Below are 19,774 nucleotides of genomic sequence, written 5' to 3'. Positions count from 1 at the left end.
GATTGGACAACTGTCAAAACTGGAAGATTCACTCAGATCAAAATATTCATTGGGAACAGCAAAATGTATGTTGGCGAAATGCTCCAGGGACATGTTGCGTATAAGATCATACCTGACACAAAAAAATCAACTGAGACTTGATAAAGAGTGCCTCAGAATAATACCCAGGCTAAAAGGGTTAAATTATGAGGACAGGTTGCATAGACTAGGCTTGTATTCCCTTGAATATAGAACATTAAGGAGTGATCTAATTGAGGTGTTTAAGACGATCAAAGGCGTTGACAGGGTATCATGGGAGGTACAGCACAGGAGGATCTCATCGTGCCTGTGCCAGCTCTTTGAAAGAGCTATCCAATTAGTCCCATTACCCTGCTCTTTCCCCGTACATTTTTTCCCTTCAAGTATTTATCCAGTTCCCTTTTGAAAGTTGTTATTGAATCTGCTTCCACCACCCTTTCAGGCAGCGCATTCATTACATGTCACATAAAAAATGTTTCCTCATGTTGCCTCTGACTCTTTTGACGATCACCTTAAATCTGTGTCCTCTGGTTACCAAACCTTCTGCCACTGAAAAAAGTTTCTCCTTATTTAATCTATCAAAACCCTTCATAATTTTGAACACCTCTATCAAATCTCCCCTTGACCTTCTCTGTTCTAAGGAGATCAACCCCAGCTTCTCCAGTCTCTCCATTTAACTGAAGTCCCTCATCCCTGGCAAATCTTTTCTGCAGCCTAAAGTGTAGTGCCCAGAATTGAACACACTGCTCCAGCTGAGGCCTAACCAGTGTTTTATAAAGGTTTAGCATAACTTCCTTGCTTTTGTACTCTATGCCTTTATTAATAAAGCCTGGGATCCCATTATGCTTTTTTAACAGCCTTCTCAACTTGTCCTGCCACCTTCAAATATTTGTGTATGTGCACCCCCAGGTCTCTCTGTTCCTGCACCCCTTTAAAATTGTACCATTTAGTTTATATTGCCTCTCCTCATTCTTCCTACCAAATGTATCACTTCACACTTCTCTGCCATGTGTCTGCCCATTTCACTAGTCTGTCTGTATCCTCCTGAAGTCTGTTACTGTCCTCCACGTTATTTACTTCATTTCCGAGTTTTGTGTCATCTGCAAACTTTGAAATTATGCCCTCTATACCCAAGTTCAGGTCATTAATATCTCAAAGAGTAGTGGTCCCAATACTGACCCCTGGGGCACACCACTGTATACTTCCCTCCCATCTGAAAAACAACCATTCACCTCCACTCTCTGCTTTCTGTTCCCTCGTCAATTTTGTATCCACGCTGCCGCTGTCCCTTTAATCCCATGGGCTTTAATTTTGCTAACGTCTATTATGTGGTACTTTATCAAATGCCTTTTGAAAGTCCATATACACATCAGCCGCACTACCCTCATCAGCCCCTCTCCGTTACTTCGTCGAAGAACTCAAATCAAGTTAGTCAAACGTGATTTTTCTTTAACAAATCCGTGCTGACTTTCATTTATTAGCCCATACTTTTCCAAGTGCCAATTAATTTTGTCCTGCATTATTGTCTAAAAGTTTCCCCACCCAACGTTGGGCTGAGTGGCCTGTATTTAATTAGCCTGTAATAGCCAGCTAGATAAATAAAGAGAAACTATTTCCTCTGGTGGGGGAGTCCAGAACAAGGGGGCATAATCTTAAAAGTAGAGCTCGGCCATTCAGGGGTGATGTTAGAAAGTACTTCTTCACACAAAGGGTAGGGAAGAGGACATGTCGGTCTGAGTTCCAGTTTTCTGTTTCAATATTGTGGCATAGTGGAATCTGGTTAAACATAAGTTGTTAAATATTATGCAAGGATGTGAATTTCATGTATTGTGATCTGGAATGGAGCGTTGCAGTTCTGTTTAGAATCAGGTATTGTTTTGATTTCACTTTGACAACAATGAATAGCAGAAAAAGCAGACAACTTTACAATCAAAATTCAGATTTGATATTTTTGGGAAATTCTTAAAACACAACTCAATGTGCACTTCCATAGAGTTCATGATTTCAGTGAATGGTCTGAATGTGAAAGCGGTAGTCTATAAAACCACTGGCATCGGCATGAAACTTGTTTCCTTAGACTTACTATGGGGACACTTGTTCACAGTACGCTCATCTTTTCCCTCCAATTTTCTCATCGCATCTCTCCTGTCTTGAAGGTGGTGCTGGGATGTGTGCTGGCATTCCTTTGCCCTAATAGCTTGTCAACTGGCTATTTAACCATGAAAGCCATGCTGTTCCATGGGCACCTCCAAAGGAGGTCACTGGATAATAATCAGGATAAACAACTGTGGCTTTCTTGCTCAGTTATTTTTTTCCCCTTCAATTATAGCTGAAAATGAGTCGTTGTCTACAACAGTCAGGCCAGCAGCAGGTTTCAATTTATTTTCATGTGACCTGGTGTCGTGCCACCTCCAAAGCCACTGGCTCTCGTGCTATAGTTACTTTGCTGTAGTGTTGGGGAAGGGGGGGTCTTTTCCCATATTGTCTTGATGAAGTTAAAACTCATTGTAGTTTATAAGTAATTTCAAAACTGTTTGTGGTGACTTGTATGTAATTTTATTTATCTGTGACCAAATTAAGTTTGCAGACAGTTACATTTCCTGTCTTTCATGTTATTTAAAGAAGAATGGTTTCTGCATCTTGGATGCAGTAGGATTTTTGATTGGATGCAAATTTTCACATTTTATTTTGCACACAGATCAAATGTTGTCAAAATTGTGCTGTGTTTTACAAATAGCAAAAGTTATGAAATGAAACGAGATTTCATAAACGTTGCTTTTTATTTAGTATGTATTAATTTCCTGAGTGTGCCGTTGCAGTGACTCAATATGGTTCCTGTCATGATTCAGCGATATATATCTATAAGTCTGGTCTGGATAATATGTATCTGCAAATCTGATGAAACAGAGTGATATTATAAAATGATGTTACAGGGTTAAGAGCAGTTTTAAGTGGCGGCTGCAGTGCATTGTAGTCAGGCTTCAACCAAACATAAAGATCTTAAGAGAACTGTTATTGAGTCCTTGTGCAATCTTGGCCTGCTCTGTGCTCTCCCAAGAAATTTGCTGCATTCAAATCAGGCAATAAAACCATATTGTGTGCCTGCTACTAAAACTTAAGTGGTGTTGCAAATATATAGCCACCTAATAATCTTTTGTGATCTAATATGTGCAGTGGCCTGTTGGGTGTGAATAATTCCATCCCAGTTACTGGAGTTACTGTGCATGCAGAGTGCTTCATGTAGAATATAAGAACAAACAAATACTCTGACATGTAATTAAGGAAACCAATCATAAACAGGCAGCTGGACATCTGATGTAAAGTTAGAACCAAACTGTTGGGACCTGAAACTTGAGTCAAAGTCAAAACTTTCTTCAAAACTGGTTGATTTAATTGCGTCATATGAATGTTGACAGCTGGTCTTCAATGGTGAGAGTAAGTTGATGCCCTCTTAAAAGATTATCATTCCTTCTAAAAGTGTAGTAACAGGCGTTTTCTTTACATGTTTTGTTCTGACTGTGGAATTCACATCAAAACATTGTTGTACAGACGTCAGTCGCTAGTACATAACATTGTCATGATGCCTGGTTATTTTAGCCTCCTTCCCTCAAGTGATGGCAGTTAGTTTACCAATAAGGTTATCATATGGATTGATCAGGAATTTAGTAATGTATTTTGTTCTGTAGGTTATTCCAGAAGTAACACTTGGGTTACTGGCAACTCCAGGGAGTCCTAGTCACCTAGTCAGACATTTTAAAAAGCTCATGTTTGCGGGGTTTTAAACAGGCCCTAATATGTATTACATATTAAATCCACTGGACTATTAAGAGTAACTAACTACTATTAATACAGAATAAAATAGATTTTGAACACTTAACAGTGCCTTCCCTGCCCCATTCTTCTTCCTACCTCATTCTCCAATTTTTATTATTTTAACATTTGATTTTATTCATTTTCTAATGTATCCTATATCTTTTTTTCCTCAAAGTAAATATTTTCCTTTGTTGTTTTCTTTTGCCTCCCTGGTTCTATCATTCATTTTGGAATTGAGACTTCCATCGAAGAATTGACATCTGGTTGACTGAAAATCAGTTCAAGGCTGGATTTTGAGTCCGTTAATGCCTACAGATCTGAAGAGTGACGTGTTCACGTCATATATGTGACTGGTTCAACATTTGATGTAGTTAAGTACAGCAGTGCTACTACAGCAGCAATCTGGTATCGATGTGCCTGAATGAGATACCTCATCTTCAGTGCTGCAGGGTTTTGTGGTAATCTACCTGTGTAGATTCTTTCTTCAGCCTGCAAGTTAAAAGAGGAAGGAATTCATGTGGAGAACAATTTTGGTTAAGTGGATTCATTTTTGATATTGCCGGTTCTGTCTGACCTTGAGAGAAATTATTTCGACTTTCTCTACCCGAACATACCTTTGGCTGTATTTCTGGATCTACCTGACTCCTTGCTATACCTTCCTCCTGTGTCTGACATACATACAGAAAGCTCTGAGAAATGTGTGGTGAATATAATTCAGAAAGTTACTGGCTTTGCTGTTTAAAGTTTGTTCTTAAAAACAGATAATGTGAGAATCATTAACCATAATGAAGTTTGGTGTTAATATTAAATTTGGATTCTTAATCCCTATTACTGCATTTAAAAAAAATCTATCTTTTGAGAGCAACTTTTTTTAATAGTACACATCCTAGATATGGTGCAATTTTTGAAATGTCACCATCCTTAAAGTAATGTGATCAGTTTGATCTGTGAAACATCCATATTGTAATATAGCTCAAGTTTAAAGAACTGGAGTTAGCCTGAAGTAAAATATTAGAACCCAAGAAAGGGTTTCATACCATATAATCCAAGAATCCAGCACCATTACAATTAACTTAGTACTTTATGCTTCTCTGTCAAGGTTGTGCTTTCTCGAAGGATGTTGCTAGTTTTCTAAATACAGCCCTAAGTTGAATCAAATGCGTTTTTTAGAGGTCAACAATTTCTTAAGTTAAATGCTTATACAACCGTCTGTGTTACGCAAAGTGTTGGTTTAATGGTTTTCTACTTGATTGTGACCTACTAACCTATTTTAGAAAACTGTGGATCATTTTGATTTTATGACTAGGAAGGGAAGGTAGTAGATCATGCACGTGAATTCTTGTAAACAACTCAAACAGACATTAGTGTGTTGCAAAGCTCAATGATTCCATCATTCTGAGTGCCAGTGCTCTCATGTTGTTGAGTCAGTACCTAATAATGCTCATTTAGTTTTTTCTTTTTGACTTCTGTGTATGTTAAAATTAGCCTATTGGTCCTGTGCAAAATGACTGAATTTGCGTACTAGAACTGGGAGATCTGTCCGTGGTACTTGTTTTAAAAAAAACGGTGATGTTGAGTGTTCCAAACCCATAACGTGTGAAGGAAGTGGATTGCTTGCATTGGAAGCTAGGTACAAAGCCAGTGAAGGTACTGCAAGTCTTGTTAAAATGGTTTCAGCAATGAATCTTTGCATTTTGTCTGTTGAGTATAATTGTAATTGGAAAGGCTAGCTGTACTTAAAGTAGATAAGTCACCCGGTCCAGATGGGATGCATCCTAGGTTGCTGAGGGAAGTAAGGGTGGAAATTGCAGAGGTACTGGCCAAAATCTTCCAAACATCCTTATATACGGGGTTGGTGCCAGAGGACTGGAGAATTGCAAATGTTACACCCTTGTTCAAAAAAAGGGTGTAAGGATAAACCCAGCAACTACAGGTCAGTCAGTTTAACCTCGGTGGTGGGGAAACTTTTAGAAACGATAATCTGGGACAGAATTAGCAGTCACTTGGACAATTGTGGATTGATTAGGGAAAGCCAGCACGGATTTGTTCAAGGCAAATCATGTTTAACTAACCTGATAGAGTTTTTTGATGAGATAACAGAGGGTAGATGAGAGCAATGCAGTTGATGTGGTATATATGGACTTCCAAAAGGCGTTTGATGAAGTGCCGCATAATAGGCTTGTCCTCAAGATTGAAGCCCATGGAATAAAAGGGGCAGTAGCAGCATGGATACAGAATTGGCTAAGTAACGGGAAACAGAGTAGTGGTGAACGGTTATTTTTCGGACTGGAGGGAGGTGTACGGTGGTGTTCCCCAGGGGTTGGTACTAGGACCACTGCTTTTCTTGATCTATATTAATGACTTAGACATGGGTGTACAGGGCACAATTTCCAAATGACACAAAACTTGGAAGTGTAGTGAACAATAAGGAAGATGTAGACAGGCTGGTGGCATGGGCTGACATGTGGCAGATGAAATTTAACGCAAAAAAAGTGAGGTGATACTTTTCGGTAGGGAGAATGAGGAGAGGCAATATAAACTAAAGGGCAAAATTCTAAAAGGGGTACAGGAACAGAGACCTGGGGGTTGATTGGCACCCCATCCTAAACACACACTCCCTTCACTGGCGCACCGTGGCTGCAGTGTGTACCATCCACAGGATGCACTGCAGCAACTGGCCAAGGCTTCTTCGACAGCACCTCCCAAACCTGCGACCTCTACCTAGAAGGACAAGGGCAGCAGGCACATGGGAGCAATACCACCTGCACGTTCCCCTCCAAGTCACACACCATCCCGACTTGGAAATATGTTGCCGTTCCTTCAACGTCGCTAGGTCAAAATCCTGGAACTCCCTACCTAACAGCACTGTGGGAGAACCTTCACCACATGGACTGCAGCGGTTCAAGAAGGCGGCTCACCACCACCTTCTCAAGGGCAATTAGGGATGGGCAATAAATGCTGGCCTTGCCAGCGATGCCCACATCCCATGAACGAATAATAAAAAAAAGTGTACACAAATCGATGAAGGTGGCAGCGCAGGTTGAGAAAGTGGTTAAAAAAGCAAACTGGATCCTGGACTTTATAAATAGAGGCAAAGAGTACAAAAGCAATCAGAGCATGATGAACCTTTAGAAAACACTGGTTCGGCCACAACTGGAGTATTCAAGCCTTCGACCTGAAAAGTTAACTCAGTTTCATTCTCCACAGATGCTGCCTCACTTGCTGAGCTTCTCCAGCATTTTCTGTTTTTATATACTGGAGTATTGTGTCCAGTTCTGGGTACTGCACTTTAGGAAAGATGTGAAAGCCTTAGAGAGAATAAGAACATAAGAAATTGGAGCAGGAGTAGGCCAATCGGCCCCTCGAGCCTGCTCCGCCATTCAATAAGATCATGGCTGATCTGATCCCAACCACAAATCTAAAGAACACAAGAAGTCGGAGCAGGACCCGGCCACATAGCCCCTGGGCCCTCTCCGCCACCCACAGGGCATTGACCGATCCGAACTCAGCTTCATGTCCAATTTCCTGCCCGCTCCCCATAACCCCTAATTCCCTTTACTAGAATAATTCCAGAGATGAGGGACTTCAGTTACATGGATAGACTGGAGAAGCTAGGGTTGTTCTCCTTGGAACAGAGAAGGTTGAGAGGAGATTTGATCGAGGTATTCAAAATCATGAAGGGTCTAGAGAGAAACTGTTCCCATTGGCAGAAGGTCAAGAACCAGAGGTCGTAGATTTAAGGTGATTGGCAAAAGAACCAAAGGTGATATGTGGAAAAACTTTATTATACGGCAAGTGGTTAGGATCTGGAATGCACTTCCAAAGGGGCTGGTGGAGGCAGATTCATTCGTGGCTTTCAAAAGGGAACTGCATAAGTACTTGAAAGGAAAAATTTTGCAGGGCTACGGGGATAGGGCAGAGGAATAGGACTAGCTGGCTTGCTCTTGCATAGAGCCGGCACGGACTCGATGGGCTGAATGGCCTCCTTCCATGCTGTAACCTTTCTATGATTCTAGTAACATCTAGTTGATTTTCAAAACCATGCGTAATTTTAGAGATGTTTATAATAAAGGCATATCCACTGGTGATATAATGCCCACTTTCAATAACTGCTGTGTGGCATTTTACATTCCTCTTTATTCTCATTCGTATAGAGTTATGTTAGGATAGTGTCTGGGATCTCTGGCACTAACAATTGTTTTTGCTGTTAATTGTTTCTATTTCCATAGTTTTTTTTTCTCTCTTTTCATACAATGTGCCATCCCTAAACTGACTTCCAGGCCTCTGCTACTGCCCTGTAAATGTATGCTATGGTGTACAACTTTGAGCTCTGGTTCGTCCCTTTCTGTAAGGAAGCATATGGCCTCTACTTATAATTTCCCCATGGTGTGACTGGAATCAGGAAACTGCCATGTGGACATGTTCTACCATTCTGCACAGAACTTACAGCGTACCACCATTAATGTACTTCAACAGAGTTCACATTTATGTAAATCAATATTTGGTTTCATTTAGATATGGTCACCTATTTAATGTGACTATTTGTGATGAGTACTAATTGTGTGCTTCATTAACAATGAAATATGGTTACATTTTGCATGACCAGCTGCCTTTGCCATATATTTGCCAAGGAACTCGACTAACATAGGTACGAACATACGAATTAAGAGCAGGAGTAGGCCATTCGGCCCCTCGAGCCTGCTCTGCCATTGGATAAGATCATGGCTGATCTGATTGTGACCTCAACCCTACTTTCCCGTCTACCTACTATAACCTTTGACTCCCTTGTTAATCAACAATCTATCTAACTCAGCCTTAAAAATATTCAATGACCCACCCCATCACTCTCTGGAGAAGGGAGTTCCACAGACTCACAACCCTCTGAGAAACAATTTCTCCTCATCTCTGCCTTAAATGGGAGACCCCTTATTTTTAAACTGTGGCCCCGAGTTCTAGTCTCTCCCACGAGGGGAAACATCCTTTCAGCATCTACCCCTTCAAGTCCCTTCAGGATCTTATATTTTTCAGTAAGATCCCCTCTCATTCTTCTAAACTCCAATGTATACAGGCCCAACTTGTCCAACCTTTCCTCATAAGATAACCCCCTTATCACAGGAATCAGTCGAGTGAACCTTCCCTGAACCGTTTCTAAAGCAATTATGTCCTTTCTTAAACAAGGAGACCAAAATTGCACACAGTATTCCAGATGTGGTCTCACCCAATGCCTGTACAACTGTAGCAAAACATTTCTACTTTTATATTCCATTCCCCTTGCAATAAATGACAACATTCCATTTGCCTTCCTAGTCACTTGCTGTACCTGCATACTAACTTTTTGTGATTCATGTACTAGGACATCCAGATCCCTCTGTCCCTCTGCAATCTCTCTCCATTTAAATAATATACTGCTTTTCTATTCCTCCTGCCATAGTTCACATTTTCCCACATTATACTCCATCTGCCAAATTTTTGCCCACTCACTTAACCTATCCATATCCCTTTGCAGATTCCGTATATCCTCTTCACAACTTATTTCCTACCTACCTTTGTGAGATCAGCAAATTTAACAACCATACATTTGGTCCCTTCATCCGACTCATTGGTATAGATTGTAAATAGTTGAGGCCCCAGCACCGATCCCTGTGGCACTCCACTCGTTACATCTTGCCAACCTGAATTACTCAGTACAAAATCTTTCACTCTTGGGTACTTGTACAGCATGCAGACCAGTCAGGACCAAGGTATGAGTTCAAAGGGGGTATTTTGCTCAATATTGTTCAATCAAAATCAAACTTGGAAGTATGAGCATGTTTTCTTGAGCATTCAAGTAGGATACTTGTACATCTCACATTTGTTCTGCCAAAAAGTCACATTCCTTTTATTTTTAATATGCATAAGTCTAAAGCTATATATATAATTATAAAAATGCAAACAAATCATTGTATAGAATCTGTTGAAGAAAATCATCTGCTGACCCATCAAAGTTTAAAAGTCTCAGTTTTACATACTCAAGCAGACATCTTTGCTCATAAGGGCATTTTGCTTAGCATTCTAATATACAGTACTTAAGTCATTAGATTTTTCTTATATTTAACATATCTAATAGCCTTGCTGTTTTTTTTTAAACTTTATATATCCAGGGTTTCTGAATAATGTGTTTTAAGTATAAGGATTAATGTAATTTTAGTTTTGAACCTGATGTAAGAGAATAGTAAAATAATAAATTCCAGTGACTTCAGCCATTTGAAGCTGGACCAAGTGAGTAATGGGCCTCAACCTGTATTACAGTCCAGACACCTCTTACTGCACCAAAGATGCAGAAGAAACCAAAAGAGTGGAACAAACCGGATGAGGATTTGTTAGAGATCAGTGAAGAGGTAAGGGTTATTTTATCCACTCATTGCTTTGTGTTATATTAGAGGTTGGTTTATTTTTCAGTGCAACTTTAAATGTTGGGATGAACACGTGGGTAGGACGCACATTCATCTTTTTTCTAAAACATTGTGAACCATTTCCTGACCAAGGGTAGGCCTGCAATCTGTTGCCATTAATCTTCCACTGCTGTTATGAATCAGTCTCTGGGAGGTGTGGGAGAAGGGTATTAATTATTACCTGAGGTGTTGTTACCCAGCAGGTTCCCTTCATTCCATTCTGCACCTGTCTAGATAGCCTCAGTCGCAATTGAGCAGCCACGATGTCTGGTTATCTGAGAGAAGCCCATGTCATCTTACTTTATGGTGCAGTGTGTCTGTATACCTAACCACTACACAACCAAAGCTGCCTGTGATGCATGTTAATAATTGGTGAGAGATTTTATCAGTACCACTAGTGCTCATTGTTTAAAACTTTGGAGATATAGCTGCTGATTTGCCATTTATCTTGTTAGCACAGTTTAAGTTATGTATTTATTTGTGTTAATTATGCATAGCAAGCCTGTCATACACTGCCTGTCAAGATAAATGGTCTAGATTTGAATCCTCCCTAGCAATTTGAGAATTTTTAAAAATGGTAATTTAAAAGAAAGTTAGATTAATTTTCTTTAAAATCTAGCTTCTAAATTTAAAAAAAAAGTGATGTTTATTTTGAGCTGGAACTCTATGCAGAGACAGATCTGGGATCAAATCTTTGATTTGCCACATTGGGATTTTATTATATAAAATTTTCCCCTTTTTTTGAAACACAGGAACAGGAGTAGGCCCTTCAGCCCCTCGAGCCTGTTCCGTCATTCAGTTAGATCATGGCTGATCTGTAACTCAACTCCATTTACCTGCCTTTGCTCCATATTCCTTGATGCCCTTACCTAACAAAAATCTATTGATCTCAGTCTTGCAGATTTCAATTGACCCAGCATTCACAACCTTTTGGGGAAGCCAGTTCCAGATTTCCACTACCCTTTGTGTGGCAGAAGTGCTTAGTGAATTCACTCCTACATGGCCTGGATCTAATTTTAAAATTATGCCCTCTTGTTCCAGATTCCACCACCAGAGGAAATATCTACCTTATCGGATCCCAACAGCAGGGATAAAATGATCCCTTAATCATTTTAAATATCTCAATTATATCACCCCTCAACCATCTAATCTCAAGGGAATGCAAACGAAGTTTATGCAACCTTGCCTCATAATTTAACCCTTTGTGCCCTGGTATCAACATAGGAACAGGAGTAGGCCATTCAGCCCCTCGAGTCTGTTCCACCATTTAATTAGATTATGGCTGATCTGTATCTTAACACCATCTGCCCGCCTTGGTTGCATAACCCTTCATACCCTTGCCTAACAAAAATCTATCAATCTCAGTTTTGAAATTTTCAATTGATCCAGCCTCAACAGCTTTTTGGGAGAGATTTCCAGATTTCCACTACCCTTTGTGTGAAGAAGTGCTTTCTGATATCACCCTTGAACATTTTAAGGTTATGCCCCCTTGTTCTGGAGTCTCCCATCAGAGGAAACAGTTTCTCTCTCTCTACCCTATCAAATCCTTTAATCATCCTAAACACTTGAATTAGATCACCCCTTAATCTTCTATTTTCAAAGGAATGCAAGCCTAGTTTATGCAACCTGTCTTCATAATTTAACCCTCTTAGTCCCGGTATCGTTCTAGTGAATCTGCACTGCACCCTCTCAAAGGCCAAAATATCCTTCTTGAGGTGCGGTGCCCAGAACTGAACGCAGTACTCCACATGGGGTCTTACCAGAGCTCTGTACAGCTGCAACATTACTTCCTCCCCTTTGTATTCCAGCACTCCTGAGGTAATGGCCAACATTCCATTAGCCTTTTCAGTTACTTTTTGTACCAGTACACTAGCTTTGAGTGATTGTGTACCTGGACACCTAAATCCCTTTGCTCTTCCATATTTCCTAGCTTCTGACCATTAGGAGCCATATATCCAAGTTTACCGATGACACAAAGATTGGTGGCAAAGTAAGTAGTGTAAAATTACATAGTGTACAGCACAGAAACAGGCTATTTGGCGCAACAGGTCCACGCTGGTGTTTATGCTCCACACGAGCCCCCCTCCTTCCTTCATCTAACCCTATCAGCATACCCTTCTATTCCTTTCTCCCTCATCTGTTTATTGAGCTTCCCCTTAAATACGTGCTTCCCCATAGTAAGTAGTGTAGACAGGAGCATAAAATTACAAAGACGTTGATAGGTAAATTATCCACATTCACCTGAGGAAGGAGGAAGCCTCCGAAAGCTTGTGAATTTCAAATAAAATTGCTGGACTATAACTTGGTGTTGTAAAATTGTTTACAATTGTCAACCCCAGTCCATCACCGGCATCTCCACATCATTGATAGGTAAAGTGAGTGGACAAAACTGTGGCAGATACATTTCAATGCAGGCAAGTGTGAGGTCATCCATTTTGGACCAAAAAAGGATAGATCTGAGTAATTTTAAACAGTGAAAAGGTAGGAACAATAGAGGTCCAAAGAGATTATGGGGTCACTGTACACAAATCACTAAAATGTAGTGGTCAAGTACAAAAACTAATCAAACAGGCTAATGGAATGTTAGCCTTTCTGACTAGAGGGCTAGAATATAAAGGGGAGGAAGTTTTGCTACAGATATGCAAAGCCCTGGTTAGACCACATCTGGAGTACTGTGTACAGTTCTGGGCACCGCACCTTAGGAAGGATATACTGGCCTTGGAAGGAGTGCAGCTCAGATTCACCAGAATGGGACCAGGGTTCCAAGGCTTAAATTATGAGAGATTACATAAACTAGGCTTGTATTCCATGGAATATAGAAGGTTAAGGGATGATTTGATTGAGGTTTTTAAGATTTTGAAAGCAATTGATAGGGTTGATAGAGAGAAACTTTTTCTGCTGGTGGTGGAGTCTAGGTCGAGGGGACATAACCTTAAAATCAGAGCCAGGCCATTCAGGAGAGAAGTTAGGAAACACTTGACGCAAATGGTGGTAGAAGTGTGGGACTCTTCCCACAAAAAGAAGTAGATGCTAACTCAATTATTAATTTTAAATCTGAGATCGGTAGATTTTTGCTAGCATAAGGTATTAAAGGATATGGAGCCAAGGGGGTGGGTGGAGTTAGGATACAGATCAGCCATGATCTCATTGAATGGCAGAACAGGTTTGAGGGGCTGAATGGCCTACTCCTGTTCCTATATTCTGATTTCTCTCCACATTGTCCACTTACTTAGAGTCTGTCTATGTCCCTTTGTAACTTGCTCCCATCTATACAACTGTGCCTCTTAACTAAGTGTCATCTGCAAACCTGGATCCACAACTCCCTATTCCTTCATCCAAGTTATTAATATATATGGTGAAAAGCTGAGGCCCTAGAAAAGATTCCTGGGCAGCACCACTAGTCACATCCCACCAATGAGAGTATATTCCCTTTATCCCTATTCTCTGTGTACCAATTACCAACCCATGTCATAAGCTTGCCTTCAATTCCGTGTGCTTTTACTTTTGCTAATCTCTTGCGCGGAATCTTATGCTTTCTGGAGGTCCATATAGACAACATCCATGGACATTCCCCTATTCACTATGCTGGTGACCTCAAAATTCAACGAGATTAGTCAGACATGACTTACTTTTCACAAATCCATGCTTGTTCTCTTTGACCAGCTGATACCTGTCCCAATTGCTCAGTCATCTGTCTGATAGATTCCAGTGACTTCTTCATAACTGATGTTAAATTGACAGGCCTGTAGTTACCTGGTTTCTCCCTCCCTCTCTTAAATAACAAGTGGTATTTGCAATTTTCCAATCCAAAGGCACAATTCCTGAATCTAGAGAGCTTTGGAAAATTATGACTAATGCATCTGCAAATTTCTTTTAATACCCTGGAGTGGAGACCATCAGGTCCTTGAGATTTGTTCCTTACATCCAGTTATTTTCTCCATTACCATTTCTAACTTGTATTAAATTCACTAAGTTACTCCCTTGACTTATTTTTAGGTTCCCTTGTACCGCTGGTATTTTGTCCTCTTCCTCTACTGAGAAAATGGATATGAAGTACTCATGCAACAGTTGTGCCATTTTCTTACTTTCCGTTGTAGTCTTGCCTGCATCTGTCTTTAATGGGCCTACATTCCTCTTTACCATTCTCTTTCTCAATATATTTATAAAAACCTTTACTCTTAGCTTTGAAGGAAAGAAGTTTCAAAATGTAAAGGTATTCAAACCCTATTTAATATTAGGGAATTAAAAAAAATGCTGTTTTCTAATTTCCCAGTTTTAAAAGTTTGTTCCCCAGCAATAACTTATAAACATAACATTCAAAATGTTCCTGTAAAGTGGGGATGCAGGAAGGGAAACTGCATTTGGAAGGCATACGATGTAAAATTTGCTCCCAACTAGACCAGAAAGAACAGTTTATTTACTAGTTTGTTTTTCTTTTTACAAAAGTTGTCACAGTGTAATGAAAACAATGCTTTGATTACAGGATTCAGTTATTTAAGTGTACAAATATCTTGTCTTTTAGTTTAGAGATTTATAGCAAAGAATAGTACTGTTACCGAATGAGTAACTGGTATATTGAGAGCCCTGATTCTGATAAGGCTAAGTGGTGTGTATAATCCTATCAACTAAGTGATAAATATGTGGTGACTTATTTTGTGCTGGTTAAATTTGTTTAATCTACAACACGAGACTGTAATCCATTCAGTAAAGCAGCCAGTGCTTGGAGTGATGTGTTTCACTTTGAAACACAGAGAAAATAGATATCCCCAAATTTCAGTGTGTGTATATTTTTGTTCAGATATTAATCTTCAATTTCCTACAAGGCCAATTAAGTTTAAGTTTATGCCTCAGTTTTTTAATGCATCTGCAGAATTCAAATATGCATATTGCTGAATGTTTTTTCAGTTTGTGAAGATTTGGGAGCCACATTTAATACTGAGAAGAGTCTTTTAAAGTGATTGAGCTAAAGCTATTGTACATAATGGATTACAGTAGTGAATAGGAAGAAAGCTTAATATGTGCACAAATAATAACTTACAAACTGAAATATTTACCTGGCTGGTTGTAGAATGCATAAAAATACATAGTTTGTAGCTTATAGCCCTTGTTACTGAAAGGGAGCATAGAAAAAACAGGCTGTTAATATGATCAGTGCAGATGTTTGAGTAAATCCTAATGTTTGTTACTACTTTGGTCATTCAAAGCTTTAAAAATGCTGAATTGAATATTGTAACAGGTGATAACATTGAAGCTGGCCAGATTTATAATTTCAATGTTAATCACATTTATGTGCAAAAGGAATAAATTAACAGTACCCAGTTTGTCATCTTTACATGAAGCAGTTTATTAAAAAAACTGTGTAACCCCATTGACACCCAGTGTGATGTAAATTAGTTGTCACTTAAAAATACACATTTCAGGCTCAGTCCCAAGCACTCAAGTGCTGAGTTACCTGATCTCTGGTTGGGTTGTGGATAGACTCTCCAGTTGGCCCCAGTACCCTGGGATAAGAGGAGGCAAACCATGAACACGTTGATACTAACGTTGTAATATTAAACACTGTTGCTCTGTTGGCTAAGTAAATCTTAAGGTTGTGATCTCTGTGGTAAATTAAACCTGAATGACTTGTGGAACACTAAGAGCTACAATAGTTTTGCCTGCTGATAATAGGACAGTTGTTGTCGTATGTTTTTCTTTATTATTATGGCTTTTTGGAATGATGATTTATGGTTAGTTAACATTTAACAGTGTTCATCAAACGATTTAACTTTTATTGGGGAGGGGAAAGCATTTGAGTGTAACGTGTCCACTTTTACTTCAGCCTAAAGTTGAAGAAGAACTTACAGTTGAAAATGCGCCTGAATCTGAACAAGATAGGACAATTCCAGACGCAAATCTGGATAAAGACTTGGACATCAAAAAACATGCAGACGTGGAGGAAAATGGGGATCAGGAGCTGGAGCCTGAACAGAACGGTTCAGAGACTGTTTCTGAAAGTGAAAGCACTGAGACCAGCACCAAAGAAAGCCCTGATGACAGTCTGGTGTGCGGCTTCAAGGAAGGTAAATTCTGCTTCCAGTTGCTGTAGAAAATTACATGCTGTCGATGCTTGTTACCAGCTGAATTTGTTGAAGAACATGAATATGCTTAATAGCTGGTGTTAATGGAATCTCTGGTTGAAACAATTTGCGATGAGAGATTGCATGTTGGGCATGTTTGAGGTCTTGCGGCGATTTTATTTTAAGCCATTAATCCTGCCAGCATGACTAAGCAGATCAGTTGTAACTGTTGTTGCTTTCCTGAGGTATTGTACCTAACAAAGGAAACATTAAGTAAAATTAACCCAATTCCTAACTCTGCAATTTGTAATGTATATACTTCATGATCATGCAGTGCATTTGCAAAATGTGCTGTGGCCATTTCTGTCGAGAAATTTTCTCTGCCTGAGCTGTTTTTGACTTGAGCAATGATGTGTCTAAATTTATACTGAGAGCAGTTTTCAAATTTAAAACAAAATTCAAATTGTGGCATTATATTTTACAAATTAACATACGAAATGTTGAATTTACACTAGAGTTTTCTCACTTTAGTATCAGAATATAAAATTACATCATAGTAGAAATGCTCAATTTCTTACAGTAAACATAAGCTCCCCGAAGGTTTACAAACCTATTTGTTCAATGCTTCCTCTAAAAGATTAATTTGTGAACACACTGTTCTGTGCTGGTCTCTTCCCATAAGGCCCATTCCACTAATTATACTCTGTAATATTCTAACATTACAGTGGAAGCAAAATCCAGCTATCTGACACTAACCATTACACACACCAACTTTTGGTACGACAGTATTGAGTTAACATTATTAAATTCATTATTCAAAAACCTGGGTCTTAAAAGTTTCACCAACCGGATGTAACTTGGGAGTGTTGACCTTCATAAATGTGACATTATATTTGTCAGAAATACAGGGCATTCTTTATATCAAATCTCCTTTTTGTTGATCACTCTTTCCTGCCCCACTCTCGCCCAACCCAAGTTCTTCATGCCATGAGCCATTCCCTGGGCAACAGCATGGGCTAGTGACCTAACCCAGGCCTCTGCCAATGCTGCTGTGTGACCAGCCACGAGAATGAGAATGGCCTGGGATGACTTCCAAATGAAATATGTACATTTCAGTACATAGGTAAGTTTCTGGATGTCACTGTACTTTAATGTCATTTTTTAAACCTCTCTGCCCTGTGGTGAAACGCAGCTTCCATTAAGAGTCTCCTTCGGCTGGGATGGGAGCCAACCTTGGGGAGAATTACAGGTGTTCACCTACATTGTACAGCTCCGAATCACCAAGCCATTATTACTTAATTATCTTTGCAGTGAATAGTCCAAGAATTTGTTTGTGAACATAGTTAACTTGGAAAAGGCCTGGAAGGAAGTCTTCAGTTTATTTTGGATTGTTTCTCCTAAACTGTTCTTTGATATTAGAACATGAAATGGCAAGGAAACCAATTCCAAGTACTGAGTTTTAAAAATTTTTGCAAGTTTCTTAAACCTATTTATAAACTTGCTCAACATTTTTGAGCTATAGTACCATGTCGATAGTGGGTTGTAGTGTTCCTTACTGAAACTATTCTTATGACACCTTAGTTTAATTTTTAGCAGTTGATGTATTTCCAGAATTCTGTTGAGTTTAACTGTGTCATTGGTTCTCATTTTTTTGGGGGCTGGCCCCGACCTAAAAGTTCTCAAGTTTCTCACACCTCAGATTTATTTTCTATAGCGGTCTGGAGGCATTCTGTGTGTCTCGTTCGCCGACCCCCCGCCCCTTGCTCGCCGACTCCTTTCTCGCTCTCGCCCGCCGACCCCTTTCTCGCTCTCGCCCGCCGACCCCCTTCTCCCTCTCTCGCGCTCGCCCGCCGACCCCCTTCTCCCTCTCCCGCGCTCGCCCGCCGACCCCCTTCTCCCTCTCCCGCGCTCGCCCGCCGACCCCCTTCTCCCTCTCCCGCGCTCGCCCGCCGACCCCCTTCTCCCTCTCCCGCGCTCGCCCGCCGACCCCCTTCTCCCTCTCCCGCGCTCGCCCGCCGACCCCCTTCTCCCTCTCCCGCGCTCGCCCGCCGACCCCCTTCTCCCTCTCCCGCGCTCGCCCGCCGACCCCCTTCTCCCTCTCCCGCGCTCGCCCGCCGACCCCCTTCTCCCTCTCCCGCGCTCGCCCGCCGACCCCCTTCTCCCTCTCCCGCGCTCGCCCGCCGACCCCCTTCTCCCTCTCCCGCGCTCGCCCGCCGACCCCCTTCTCCCTCTCCCGCGCTCGCCCGCCGACCCCCTTCTCCCTCTCCCGCGCTCGCCCGCCGACCCCCTTCTCCCTCTCCCGCGCTCGCCCGCCGACCCCCTTCTCCCTCTCCCGCGCTCGCCCGCCGACCCCCTTCTCCCTCTCCCGCGCTCGCCCGCCGACCCCCTTCTCCCTCTCCCGCGCTCGCCCGCCGACCCCCTTCTCCCTCTCCCGCGCTCGCCCGCCGACCCCCTTCTCCCTCTCCCGCGCTCGCCCGCCGACCCCCTTCTCCCTCTCCCGCGCTCGCCCGCCGACCCCCTTCTCCCTCTCCCGCGCTCGCCCGCCGACCCCCTTCTCCCTCTCCCGCGCTCGCCCGCCGACCCCCTTCTCCCTCTCCCGCGCTCGCCCGCCGACCCCCTTCTCCCTCTCCCGCGCTCGCCCGCCGACCCCCTTCTCCCTCTCCCGCGCTCGCCCGCCGACCCCCTTCTCCCTCTCCCGCGCTCGCCCGCCGACCCCCTTCTCCCTCTCCCGCGCTCGCCCGCCGACCCCCTTCTCCCTCTCCCGCGCTCGCCCGCCGACCCCCTTCTCCCTCTCCCGCGCTCGCCCGCCGACCCCCTTCTCCCTCTCCCGCGCTCGCCCGCCGACCCCCTTCTCCCTCTCCCGCGCTCGCCCGCCGACCCCCTTCTCCCTCTCCCGCGCTCGCCCGCCGACCCCCTTCTCCCTCTCCCGCGCTCGCCCGCCGACCCCCTTCTCCCTCTCCCGCGCTCGCCCGCCGACCCCCTTCTCCCTCTCCCGCGCTCGCCCGCCGACCCCCTTCTCCCTCTCCCGCGCTCGCCCGCCGACCCCCTTCTCCCTCTCCCGCGCTCGCCCGCCGACCCCCTTCTCCCTCTCCCGCGCTCGCCCGCCGACCCCCTTCTCCCTCTCCCGCGCTCGCCCGCCGACCCCCTTCTCCCTCTCCCGCGCTCGCCCGCCGACCCCCTTCTCCCTCTCCCGCGCTCGCCCGCCGACCCCCTTCTCCCTCTCCCGCGCTCGCCCGCCGACCCCCTTCTCCCTCTCCCGCGCTCGCCCGCCGACCCCCTTCTCCCTCTCCCGCGCTCGCCCGCCGACCCCCTTCTCCCTCTCCCGCGCTCGCCCGCCGACCCCCTTCTCCCTCTCCCGCGCTCGCCCGCCGACCCCCTTCTCCCTCTCCCGCGCTCGCCCGCCGACCCCCTTCTCCCTCTCCCGCGCTCGCCCGCCGACCCCCTTCTCCCTCT

The 19,774-nt window shown here is 42.9% G+C and overlaps 1 protein-coding gene across 1 annotated transcript in view; it reads left to right on the top strand.

Moving 5' to 3' along the window:
- Positions 1-10,123: 10,123 nt before the first annotated feature.
- The window catches only part of LOC137307781 (eukaryotic translation initiation factor 4 gamma 3-like), a gene marked incomplete at its 3' end in the record, with an annotated part of 36,255 nt that continues 26,604 nt past the window's right edge, over positions 10,124-19,774 (top strand). The window contains exons 1-2 of the mRNA XM_067976912.1: positions 10,124-10,208; positions 16,084-16,324. Coding sequence (XP_067833013.1) covers positions 10,146-10,208; positions 16,084-16,324 — 304 coding nt within the window. The remainder of the gene's footprint in view (positions 10,209-16,083; positions 16,325-19,774) is intronic.

This window comes from Heptranchias perlo, unplaced genomic scaffold, assembly GCF_035084215.1.
Source record: "Heptranchias perlo isolate sHepPer1 unplaced genomic scaffold, sHepPer1.hap1 HAP1_SCAFFOLD_1106, whole genome shotgun sequence".
NCBI lineage: Eukaryota > Metazoa > Chordata > Chondrichthyes > Hexanchiformes > Hexanchidae > Heptranchias > Heptranchias perlo.
This window is presented reverse-complemented; position numbering and strand designations above follow the sequence as displayed.